This window comes from Parasteatoda tepidariorum, chromosome 7 (genome assembly GCF_982258835.1).
Source record: "Parasteatoda tepidariorum strain Cologne lab strain chromosome 7, Ptep-v5.0, whole genome shotgun sequence".
In the NCBI taxonomy this organism is placed as follows: Eukaryota; Metazoa; Arthropoda; class Arachnida; order Araneae; family Theridiidae; genus Parasteatoda; species Parasteatoda tepidariorum.
In genome coordinates, this window is record NC_141761.1 from 78,044,794 (window position 1) to 78,058,719 (window position 13,926).

General features: G+C 27.5%; 1 protein-coding gene across 6 annotated transcripts in view; it reads right to left on the reverse strand.

Annotated features, from left to right (window-relative positions):
* Sdb (SAXO downstream of blistered) overlaps positions 1 to 13,926 on the reverse strand; it is a 100,541-nt gene that overhangs the window by 15,933 nt on the left and 70,682 nt on the right. For all 6 annotated transcript variants that reach the window (XM_043048000.3, XM_043047999.3, XM_043047997.3 and 3 more), the window contains exon 3: positions 151 to 239. In XM_043048000.3, coding sequence (XP_042903934.2) covers positions 151 to 239 — 89 coding nt within the window. The remainder of the gene's footprint in view (positions 1 to 150; positions 240 to 13,926) is intronic.

Sequence of the window (13,926 nt, forward strand, 5' to 3'; positions counted from 1 at the left end):
ATAAAAATTATACAATTTAGACAACGTTAATTAAAACTATTTTATGTGCGAGGGACAAAATAATGATATGGTACAAAATTGTACAACAAGCTATTATCATTTTAACTAAAAATGAGAATTGTTTTTCTGATAATTGTAAATTATACTCACCCATAGTTATAGATTGTTTTGAAATCTTTGCAGATGACTGATCTCCTATAACGACGTGATCTTTCTTTCGATGAGGGCACATGTGTCGGCTATAAACAAAATAAAAGGAACATTAATTGAAGACAAATAAATAAAATTAAAATTAAATTCATTCTATATACAATAAACATTAACGAAAATAATATACGAATAAAACAATATGCAAAGTCATTATAACACAATATTTTCAACAGGAACTAAACGCTATTCACATATGACGTCATTCACATTGTTAATTTTACCAGAGCACTTTTTTAAAAGGTGAGGACAATAATGATAACTGCAACTCATTTTCAATTCTAATGTAAGGCTCCATAAATTTTACGGAAATATTTTAAAAATTATGCGACAAAGATATGCAGCATTTCCTAAAAATTAAGCGTATATGTTGCGGATAACCTTGAAAATAACTAAATCAACAAAAAAAATATTTTCTTCCTTGTTTTAATTATAATTTTTCGAATATTACAGTAAGATTTGGAACTAGAACTGAAGAAGATACTAGGATAGCTGCTTAAAAAAAATCGATTCTTAAAATTGAGACTTGTGAAGTTATTAGTGCAGAAAACTGTTAAGACATTTAGCAGAAAAATAAAAATTATGCCGAATATCCAACGATTATTCAGACAATAGTAAATTAAGAGGTATTCTGATACTTCCGCATTGTCTCACAATTCGTAATTCCTAGATTATACACTGTAAAAAATTCCGAATCAAATTACGGCATATATTAACGGCATTTTAAATGCATCATCCATAAATTCCATTATTATCATAAAATATTATACCTTAATTTTTACAAAAATATTTATTTAATTAGAGTAATTTAGTGATTTTATTGCAAAATTTACGGATCATTATTGCAAAAATTACTTAATTTTGCAGTAATATTTATTTAGAGTAATTTAGTGATTTTACGATAATTACTACTACTGTAAAAATTACGGTATATCAGATTATTTGTTACGTAACATGCTAAGGTAAAAATGGATTTTACAGTAAAATGTACCGGCACCCTGAGAGCCGTTACGTAATAAATATTCATTACTTATGCAAATTACTTTTCTATTTTATAATAATAAACTCTATGATAACTTTTTCATTGAATTTAAAACGTCAGATTACATTGAGCAATAAATTTACAAAGAAACAACCTGTTTTAATTTTTTTTTTAAATATTAAAAAATTAGGTAGAAATTACAAATTAAAGAAAAAAAACCAAGCGAAGGATCTTAGAAGAAGAAAAAAGTTCTGAAACTTGATGATTTCTGTAGTTTTCATAATTGTTTCGTAATTCTACAATGAAAAATCGAAGAAAATCAGCAGCAATTATTCCAAAAGAATGAGTTCCATGTTTATTTAATTATTTTTCAATGAAAATTCAAGATCATAGTTCGAATTTTTAAATGTTGACAATTAGAATTTTATAAACATTCTTAAAAATTATTAAAAAAAATGTTTATAACGTTGGTTGCTAAAAAGGTAAAGAAAAAAAGGCACTTGTTTGAAATTGGTTTATCTCATAATTTTTAAATGGAAAACAATGGGGAGCAATTTTTTTGTTGCATTTGTATAAATACTTGGTCTTGCTTAATTCGCGTGCGGGGATGTCAAATCTGAAATTAGATTTGCTCTCCTAAAGTTAAAATTTTTAGTTTTAAATGATATTTTTAGTCAAAATAGACTAAAAATGTTAATTAAAAAGTAAAAACTATAGCTTGGAGAGAGGTACCGATTGCAGATTTGAAATCGGTGACATAATAGCAGGAGATGGGCATTCGTCATTCAGAATAATAATTCAAAATCTTCCTGAATAATGAATAAAGATTGATTCATTAGTCAGAAATATTTTGAATAAATCATTCATTATTCTATATTCATTAGTCAAGAATAAGTGAATAATTTCACTGCTGAACAGAAATCGACATAGAATACTCTAATTTACTACGATTGTGACAACTACAAATAAAAAATACATAATAATAAACTACTTGTATTAATTTTTATAAGTTGCAAATAACGATTTCAGATAAAAAGTGATTATGATTACCTGTAATCATAAGACTTGATAGCTTGTATATGTTTACAAATGACCGTAATCTTTGATTTTAAGCAATCAATGTAATTAATATCAACGATAGTAAGCAGTCATTTTTACTAACAATCATAATTTAACGATTACAAGTAATCTCAAATACGAATAATTGTAAAAATAGTTACTGCACGAATACATAAATATATTGTACAAACATACACTTAACTACGCTGTATGTTTATGCGCATGTGTAGACGAACGAGCACTGTATATAAATGCTTGCATGAATAAGTAAAAAAAGTTGAATGTTTACATGCTTACATACATTGTTATTACATAGTATATCAGTACTTACGTACATTGTATGTACAAGTGTAAACACAATGTATGTTAGTATGCATGTATGCACGTGTACAAACAAGATATGCAAGTATGTAAACAAACGTACGTATGGTGTGCACAAATGCACATACAGTGTACGTATGTACATAAAATGTGTATGTAAAAATATACGTACATATACTTACGTATAATTGCTTGCGTATATGTGTGCATACAAAACACGCACAAAGCCACAGATACAATACGTATGTTAACACAATGTGCTTACGTATGCACTATGTAATAGCAATTTATATACGTTAGTTAGCTCTTACAATGTACCCCCATATATATATATATATATATGTACAGGCGTACATAAAAGAATTAGGCGTCGATAACAGAAATCGATTGCAGGCAGTTACAGCAATTATTTGTAATCGTGATTACTATTTTCAATGTATGTATGAATGCACAATATATGTGTGTACAATTACAATGAATGCACAATATATCAATGAATGCACAATATATGTGTGTACAATTATACATACACTGATATATTGTACATAGATAGATTAGACAGGCATACATTGTACACATCTACCTACATACATTTGACATGCATTTATTGTAATTATCAGCATACATACATTATACATATGTGCAAACAGGTTTGTCCAATGTAAGTATATCTAAATACATTTACAATACAATATATACAATTTATGTAAGTTATCTAAATTTCAAAACTTCAATTAAAACGACCACTAATAATGATTCAAGCAATTTAAATGACTAAATCAAACGATATTTAAAATCAATTGTCAGTTTTAATTTTTCTATTCGCGATCGCAACGCTCGAGTACGCCGTCTAGCGGGAGCCTGTAAATATCAGACATTAATTTATCACGTTTTCATTTAGTTCCATCCAAATCATTGACTGAATCAGACGCCATTTTTTAGCAGCAAATAAGAAACAAAATTTCCCTAAGGAAAAGGCCGAAGAACTTGAAAAAAATCTCCAGAATATTAGTAAATCTTTCAGGAACAGAACACGCCAAACATTTGAAGAAAAACTCCTTGATAATTTTTAATTTCTATTATCAACAAACTTGCAACTGATGACTTCCGATTTCGGATACTGTTACCGATGTGTGTATTAAGGTAAAATGCATTTCTTCTGTCTTCAATTCATTACGAATTAAAGTGAAGTCAACATTGCTTTCGTCATTCCAGTGATTAAATATGAATTCAGAACATACAAAATTGTAATAGTTATAGCATATTCTTCTTCGTTATAGAATTGTATAGATTTCTGTATCCATATAATTCGGAAAACAACAATAAAAAATTATACAAGTTACTTGAAATAGTGCCATTTATGCTGATTCTTAATTAATTTTTTATCGTTTTCTTGGTAAGTATTTTTTAGTTTTGAAAGAATAAGTTCAACTAGAATTCAGCTATTCTGTTTTTAGCTACACATTCAAATTCATATCAATTATAAAATTTTGCTGTGTAGTATGTTATCTAAAAGTAAAGAAGGGATAAACTATGTATCTATTATTTGAGAATAAAGTTTTCAAACAAGGAACTTTTCATTTTGGAATTCTCCGGGAATTATAAATCAGGTAAGTGCAATGATTTTTACAATGAAAAATTTGCTTGTAAATATTTTTTTTTCATTTGATGATAGTTCTCTACAGAATGCTTTTTTACGTCTGATTAAGAACTATAAGAATAATAAAAAAATAAACAATATGAAAGTTTTTATTTCAATGTAAAGAATTCTTAAAATCGTTTTTTTATCCTAAGAATTCTTTATTTTCCGTTTTTTAGTTTATAATTTTTTGATAAAAATTGTTTTCAAAATACTTTTATTGAAAAATTAAATGGTATAACATTATGTGTTTATGTATACCTCTTGTATATTCCAATGTTTGAAGTAATATTATTCAGAAAAGTATGGAATAAAAATTCGGTACACGTATTAACTCCACCGCCGCTACAGATTTGGCGGTTTTTAAGTGCCGCCAATCTATACTTAAAATTTTTGCGACAGTTCATAAAATAAAACACTTTATTTATAATCAAAATAGTCAATCGGATTTCGGTGGAAAATGAGCCGATATAGAGTTTAGCATAGATTCAAAACAATCATATCGCCATATGAACTCTGATAAATAAGATTCCAAATGAAATAACATTTCCAAAACGTACGTTTACCAAGATAAAGTTTTATGTTGTGGGAATTGGTACATTTTCGTTTTTTCGGTAAAATATTTCCCTCCTGAAAAAATAAAATTGCATCTTGTTTTGTTTTTGGCAAATCCCAAAGACGAATTTTCGTAGCACTAAAAATGGCGACTAAAAAGAATTGTTATTTTGTTTCGTCAGCATTCTTTATTTTACGTTTCTTAGTTTCTAAATAATGATTTTTATTGAAACTTGAAATTTTTTGATAAAAATTGTTGTCAAAAAACTTTGTTTAAAAAATTAAATTTCATAAAATTATGAGGCTTATGTATACTTTTTGTTCATTTTAATTTTTGAAGTAATATGATTTTTAAAACTATAGAATGTAAAGTTTAAATGGGCCTTTCATGTTATATCATTAAATTTAGTAATACTATTTCTCGGGCAATAGGTTTTAACTCTTATAAGAATATACATATTTTTTTCTGTTAATGTACAAATATTTTTCCGATGTGTTTTGGATGTTCCTTCTCTAATAAAAAGAGATACCATTTTGTTTTCGTTTGCATAAGAAAGAATATCAAGCATTTTTCTTTTTTAAATTTAATTAGCCACAATAAAGAAGGAACGTTGCAATGCTACGTGCTACATTAACGACGTCTCTAGAGTAAATGAATGACTGTTTATATAGAAATCGCAGGTATTAGTCTCATACAACAACGCCCCCTATAGTTCGTTGCGATCGCGAATATAATTTTAAAAATATTTGAATAAAAAATTATTTTCAAGTATTTTTATAAGATTTTGGAGGCTTCGAATTTACTTTTATGTAACATAATGAATAGTTCAGAGAAATGTTTAAGTGACAAAAAAGTGTTTAATTTTTTAAGTTGATATTATATTTAGGAATTTAAAATATGATTATCGTTTGCTTTCAAAAACTATAAGAAGTTGAGTTTTATAGATATTAGAACCAATTTTAAAATGAACTTTAATAACAAAACTGTTATAAACTTCTTTTTAACACAACTAAGTATTAAGAACTTATAAAACAATAATGTTACCCTGGAATAAGTTAAAATAACATTAAAATAAATATTCATGCTAGTATTATTTTTATTGTTAAATTCCTTATATAAGACGTTAAAGAGCAATCGATGATTTGTATCTCGGTCCGTGGGAAGACATAGCCTTGATGATTAAAGATTTTAACTTACCAACACATAATTTATGTACATACATTTTAAGTACATATCTCTCTTGTACACGCACACATTTATACATTTACGTACATGCATGTGATGTATATACATACGTATAATGCAAGTACATATATTTTTCTACATACATATGTACACTCATACATTATATAAACATATTTTGACGATGTACATAGATATGTGTATACATACACATGAACATACAATACACGGACAAACCATATATGTCTGTACATGAATTTTATATGCATAAATATGTACATATATCTTACGTATAAACAAAGTTCTTAAGTACAATACACGTAGATACCTACATTCATACTATGAATGTACACGTGAATAAATATACGTGTATGTATACGAGTATAAATACATGTATACATACATACATTGTTTCTACATACTTACATACAAAGTAACATACATGTTCACATGTATATTAGATGCAAAATTATATACGCATAATGCACGTACAAATAACGTTGGTGCATACATATGTACATTGTATTTACATGTGTACATTCATACATATATCTTATATGCAGACGTGCGTACATACATGTACTTGTATATGTACAAATATTGTATAAGTTTAAAATATATCTATGTATGAGCAATTGTACGCAAGCTACATATACACGTCTCTCTACACCGAACAATAGTAAACTGAACAATTCATTTACATATATAATTTATGCATTGTTTTAAAAGTATTCAATTACCTACAATCCCTATTACAATGTAATCAAGCCCATTTGAAATTATGATGACATCCATTCGTGTTGTAATCAATATATCACAATTACTTGAGTTTAAGATTACCTATAATTGTTAGATTATGATAACTTGTAGGTATGATTTCTTGTAATCATACTTTAGTCAGGATGATTTACAATCTCAGGGCTTGATTATTTGTAATTCTGATTACCTGTAATCACTTTTTACTGTGATTATAAATAATCGCTTGTAAGGAGAAATAATATTTTTTTATTACTATTATTACTAGTAATCATGATCACTACAAGTAGTTGATTACTTGCAATCATTATTTAAAATTTTCACATTCGTAATCGATTGCAGTTATCGAAGCGCAACTATAAATGAAAATGACATAATGCTTACATTTGTCGCTGGTTATTCAAGATTTTAATCAGAAAAATCAGTCATAACTAATGAATTTATTCTTTAATCATTATTCAAAAATTTGCATATGAATAATCATTCAGAATAAATATATTCTGACTAAACTTAGTCAGGAATAAAATTTCCGTGATTGATGCCCATCACTGCATGAAAGTATCTGTTAAAAAAATCTGTTGTTGTTCTGTAAGATCTGTTAAAAAATCTCATGCAACAGAAAATTAAAAAAAAAATTATTCCCCTGTGTAATTATTAAATCATGGGCAACTTCTATAGAAGAGAGGAAAAACAACTAGCCTACACTTAAGCGCATAAAAGAGGTTGTTCGTAAGTTTGTCTCTATAAATTATGCGATTGAAAATGAATTTTAAATTTTATGAAGCATAGTTGATTTTGTAAAAAGGAAAGGATACTAAGTACAAATAGCGATAAAAAATTAAAGGGATTCATCTTTCATGTTAACCTACGCTGGTTGAGAGTACAAGTCTCATTTAATAAGTAACTAATTAATATTTTTGAATATTTTTTTCATTGAAGTATTCTTTATTGAACCTATTCACCAAATTTTAAATTTATATGTTGTTAGTGTTGTTGTTAGTATTGTTAGTTTGTTGTTAGTGTTGAAAAATTTTCAAACTTACTTTAACTTTGAAAAATGTTTAAAAAGATTGCTTATAATTCCCTTTATCTGTCTGAAGAAGCCTGCCCCGTAATAGAAAAAGTTTAGAAATAATACATTAGTAGTTCTAAGCACCATGTAAATTAAATTATGTAATTTTAACAATAGTATTGTATATTTTTAATATAACTTTAACTGTTTCCTTTTTCGGTAACGTAAGTTACCACACTTATTTTAGGCTTTTATACTGTTTAAATTGAAAAATAATTATTATTTTAATTAGATTCCTTTTGGTTTTGATTGTAATTTTAAGAAATCACTTTATTTTAATATGTGTATTCATATTATTTGTTTGCTTCTAAGTTCTCAATGCAATAAAGTTTATGTGAATGTAACGTAAGTTACCGTGGAATAGCCCTGTAGCATTTAATTGTATGGTCGATAAACTGCTTTTAACCTTGGTAAAACTATCGATATGGTAAAGTAGGAATACTATGAATGACAGAATTGATAGAATTTAAAACGATTAATGCAAATGTTTACAATTTATATAAACAATAACAATTAATGTAAACAAAAGAGATACATTTAAATCATAAACAATCGATGTAAATAATTAAAATAAGTGTAGTGAACAACTAATAATCATGATTTTAGCATAAAAAATAAATTGTCCTCTCATTGTGACACTAGCCAGCTTTTGTTTGAAGATATTTAACAGTGGCTTGTTTGTTGAACATCCGCTTATAAACGGTCTCTCGCCGTAAAAACACTTTAGTACGCTACAGTTATACACTAATAATGCAAATTTATGGAACCATATTATGTATTTAGCGTAAAAAACGAATCTTGTCCGTAAAATTATACGATAAATGGGCGTTATATTACAAATTTTTTTGACAATGTACCGTGACCAGAAAAGCATTTTCTCTCACTGAAATGGCTTAGTTACAATTTTTTAAAAATTTAAAAGGAAAAAAAACTTTTTTCACCCAATGAAAAATTTGCTAAAAATTATAATTATTTGTTATTAGAGTAGCTATTTTTGTAATTATAATAATTTGTACGAATTTTGGTTTAAAATTGCGTTCAAACACCGAAACAAAAACAATACTTGAAAAAATATAGAAAAAGAAACTATTTTAAATTAAAATTTCCTAATTTATGTTTTTTTATTTTAATAATTAAAATCCATTTGCTATTTTATTGTTAAACTCAATTTAATCGCAGTTGCAACGTAAGATATCTTGTTCACTATTAAGGGTGGTTCATTAAATTTTTTAAACTATTCCTTTTTTATTTACATTTCAGTAAAAAGCAAACAAACAAAATACAATTGCTATTGAAAACTATAAATTAGGCAACTATGAAAATAGTTTTGTAATTTCTAAACGCTGAATACTTATATTCAAAATTAATAAAAATTAAATTGATCTTTTCTTTTTAATTCGGGGAAGTTCTTCAAGAATAATTTTTTTTTTAAATCATGTGTTAATTTTTCGAAACATTAATAACAAGTAGCTTTTTCAGTGTGATGACATTAAATTAATTTTCCACTATTAATTAATTTTATTTAATTAATTTTCCACCTGTGTTATATAAAACATTAAACTACTGCACTTTTCGGTCATTTTATTTTCATTTGGGCACAATAATAAAAGAAAACTCGCTTAATTGAATAAAACTTTCAATAGAATTATTAATTTTTTAATATTTCTTGCACAAGAAACCTTGTATTGTTTTCTGTTGAAATAAATGTTGTTTATAAAGTCAACTGTTTTTAACTGAAATTATAAATTCGTGTCATTGGTTCCTTAATTATGCAGTTATTTGCCCCCGAAAAATGCAAATTGCAGTGGAAAGCACAAATGGCAAAAGTCAAATAAAAGCAAAGGGTTCCAAGCTCATTACAAAAAAAAAAAAAAAAAAAAAAAAAAAACTTTAGTAAATTTGTGAAAAAATGTACTCGTGATTTAATTAATTTTAGTAAATCTAAAATCCACCTAAAGAAAACTTTGGATTTGTATGGAAATAGTTGAGTTTTTAAATTGTTACTTGGCTGAATAAAAATAAAACGCAAGTAAGTTTTATTGCAGTTTTCAGTCTGCATCATGGCGATTTACCAAACATATTTCAATGTAAAACTCGCAGCACTCCCACATAGCAATGAAAAATAAGTGCACATTCCAACTCATAGATTGTTTACTTATATTTTTCTTAAAAACTTTCAATATCAGTTAAATAATTCAATTTAAGATTTATAATTCTAATTGCTTTTCATGAGTTTAAGTAATAAAAATGTTCCACAAAAACGTTATACATAAATTACAAAGTGACACATGTGAATAAAGGGTATATATATTTTTATTTTTAAATAATCACTTGATTTAATAAAAATAGTACCTAAATACATAACTTACATTTCATCGCAGATGCAATCTGCATCATGGTAATCCACCAAGCACATTTCGATGCAAATGTCGAACAGTTATAGCTATAAAATTAACTTAACATTCCAACACTTACTACCGATTTTCTACAATAAAAACATTGCACTGGCGAAAACATTTCCCGCCAAGTCCCTTTCCGAACTTGGCCCCTAAATCTTCATTGGAAAGAGTTCATCAGTTGCCTTAGAAACTAATGTTTGGACAACAGAGGACATTGACTCTTTGCTTACCCCATTGGAACAGCCACAAAACAATTAAATTAATAATTTGATCAGTCTGAGCACGGGGGTATTAAACGACCATTTAATATTTCCCACATGTCACGTGTTGCTTTGTTCTTCCTTTTAACGTATTAATTTTCTCTTAGTATTAAGAGTTAAAGCTTCCAGTAATACTTTACGTGGAATTTATAGATTTTTCGTTCTCAGAAGGGGTAAGTACGTTGGCTTTATTGAGAATTGACCAAGTTTGGGAGAATATCAGGGGTGGGAGATGTTCTCCAACTGTCAAAAGAAGCTACTCTTTTCTTCATAGCTACTCCAGTAGAATTTTAAACATAGGTGGGGCTTATTTTGCACTTCCTGCTTTCGAAAAAAAAAAATTTTTTTTTTCAATAATGTTTATGAAAGAAAATTGAATAGTGAATAGAGGGAATGGATATTTATATTTTTTGACACATTTGCATTATGAATTTTCGATTAATTTTTTTTTAATTAGCAGTAACAGCAAATATGGGCATTTGAGTTCAATGATCCAAAAAGTCAAAAATATTCTACATTAAATTATTAAACATTCATTAATTTATTACATATTAGCTATTAGGCTATTAAATTTTTGTAACATCTGTTCTGTATGAACAATTTATTTTTAAATTTTGAAAGTTATTATTTAATTATTTTATCTAAATCATTTTTTGCTTATTTTAAAAAACTGATTTGATTTTTTTTTTTAAATTTACAATGCAGTGTGATGAGTTAAGTTTTAAAAGAATACAACAATTCAGTAGATACAGTTTTGTGAATATTTATGTTTATGTTTAACAGGGGTCTGTCCAGACATTTTGTGAAAGGTCCATTTTTGTAAAATTGTGAAAAAATTACTCGTATTTTTGTGAATATAACACATTCCTTCAACCAGGGTCCACTTTTGTGAATTTGTACAAATACGGTCCGTTATTGCAAAAAAAAACTTTTTCAAGGAGTTTTTAAATTGTAAAGGCATACAAGATTATGCTCAACACTGTAAAACTATAATTTAAAAAATTAAATTTAAAAAAATAAAGAGCATTTGTAGCTACTAAATTAGCGATGTAACATATAAATATTTGATATTTAGCCTATACTGCTGAACGCAGAATATTCTTTTCGGACGAATAAAGGAAGAAGCGTCTGCGGAAGAAAAAATTTAGTTTGGTTACAGGAACTATTCGACCGATTTTGCTCAAATTTTGTACTGTGCGATATAAAATTACGTTCTTTAAAATGACACAAATAATTGTATACCTTACAATTCAAAATTTTTCGGGTCATTCTTAAATAAAATAATAAATTTTTAAATGAGATTATCTTTGGATAAAGGAATTTAATAATTGTGTGTAAAAATTTCTCAATTCGCTTAAAAAGTTCTCGAGATAAATGGCGAAATACGCAAAAAGTAAAATTAACACTAAGGGGTCCAAACTTAGGAGCATTCTCTCGGCCAAACTAATGAGAATATATTCCCAACATTGCGGCTATCCATTATATTTTGGTGGTCAGAAATCCGAATCCGTCGGGGAAAAAACATGTTTATACAGAGAAAGTACGGTTTTGTGTCTGGTTTCGAAACTTAAAATATCGTCTGTACTAATTAATTAGCATATTTGAGATCACCCCCTTTGAATCATTAAGATTGAGTCATAGAACGTGATGATCCGATCATTAGATTAAAAGTTATTCAAAGTGGTCCGCTTTTTTTTTTTTTTTTGTGCACTGTATCACAGACATCTCATTTCGTAAGTATCTTGTATTAATTTTATTAAAAAAATTCAAAAACCATTTTAATAACTGAATAATTACATAGAATTATAAGTTTCAAGTTATTCTTTTAATTTTTACTTATAATATAACTGAATGAACCTCTAAAAATGTGTTCTTAACAATGAAACCTAAATTTACATTTTTGTTTTATTTATTAGATTATCTTTTATCTATTAGATTATCTCCATGATTCAGACTAACATGAAAAATATGAGCTATTTGCATAAGTTCTCGTGATGAACATGTTCGTCTTTTTATATGTTTGGGTATGTTGGAAGTCGAATTCATAATTTTTTTTCCGACAATGGTTGCTTCTGCAGAAAGATTGGTCACCCTTGATCTATAGCATAAATAAGCTTAAAACACACTTTAGTTTTATCGAATAGATGATGAAAAACTTCTGATTTTTTAGAAAAATTAACATTTTTAAGCTGGTTTATAATAAATACATTATTGTTTTAGTTTTTTTTTATCATTACACGCAAGATTAGAGCATCATTTTCGAATATTTTATTTATTGGAAGGAAGTGCAAAAATAAAAATTCTAAATAGTGTCGCTTTACAAAGCAGAATTTGAACATCAAAATCAATTCAGATATGTTTTTTTTTTCAATACTGAAGAGTATTCTACAAGTTCTTAAACTTAGATTATGTTTTTAATTCAGCCTGATTAATAAGCTCTGATGCATTATTTACCATATTTTCTACCCAAAAGAAACTTTCAACACAACCTAGTAATTTTATCATTAGCGTTGTGAAAATATCTTTTACGTCTACATATTGTTTATATTGTAATAGTACTATCTCTGATAATGCATAATGAACATATGATAATGCATAATGTATATGACGTAATTAATCACTGGATGAAGTACGAATGCAAATGTAGGAGACTTTCATTAAAGTACTTATTAATTTGCATTGTTGATGTTATAGTTTTACTTTTATCTATTATCGACTATAACTTACAAAAATATATAACATTATATATACTATTATAGAATGAAAAGAAACTTTTCTTTAAATTGACATACTTATTATTATGAAGTTATGTGTTTATTATGTAACATTTCACAAAATTCTAAACTACATGTATTAAGTTTTATTTCGCTATTACATTGATATACAATTTCAGAATAGATTTTTTTAATGATGCGTGTAGTTTATTGTTTCTTTTACGTGTCAGCTTTCCAATAACATTTTAAATTCTTATTATTTCAGAAGAACCAGTTATATTGGGTAATACAGGCTTAAAATTATTTGTAAATAACATACACCGAAGAGCCATTACATTATGACCACCCTACTAATAACATGTAGGACCACCTTTAGCCCTCAAAACTGCTAGCACTCACCGTGGCATTGATTCCACAAGGTGCTGATAGGTAGTCTCAGGTATTTGGTATCAAGCGCTCCCCAACTGGTCCTGCAATTCCCTCACATTGCGAGGGGGTAGCGTGGCAGCACGAATTTAATTTTCCAAGTAGGACCACAAATGCTCTATTGGATTAAGGTCAGGTGAATTTGGGGGCCAAGACATGAACTTGAAAGTCACTGGAATGTTCCTCGAACCAATCCATGACGATTCGCCCCTTATGACATGGTGCATTATCCTGTTGGTAAACACCATCCCTCGCAGGAAAAACTGTTGCCATGAATGGGTGAACCTGGTCTGCAACTATGTTTAAATAGCTTACAGACGTCAGGGATTGTTCTATGAGGATTATGGGTCCTA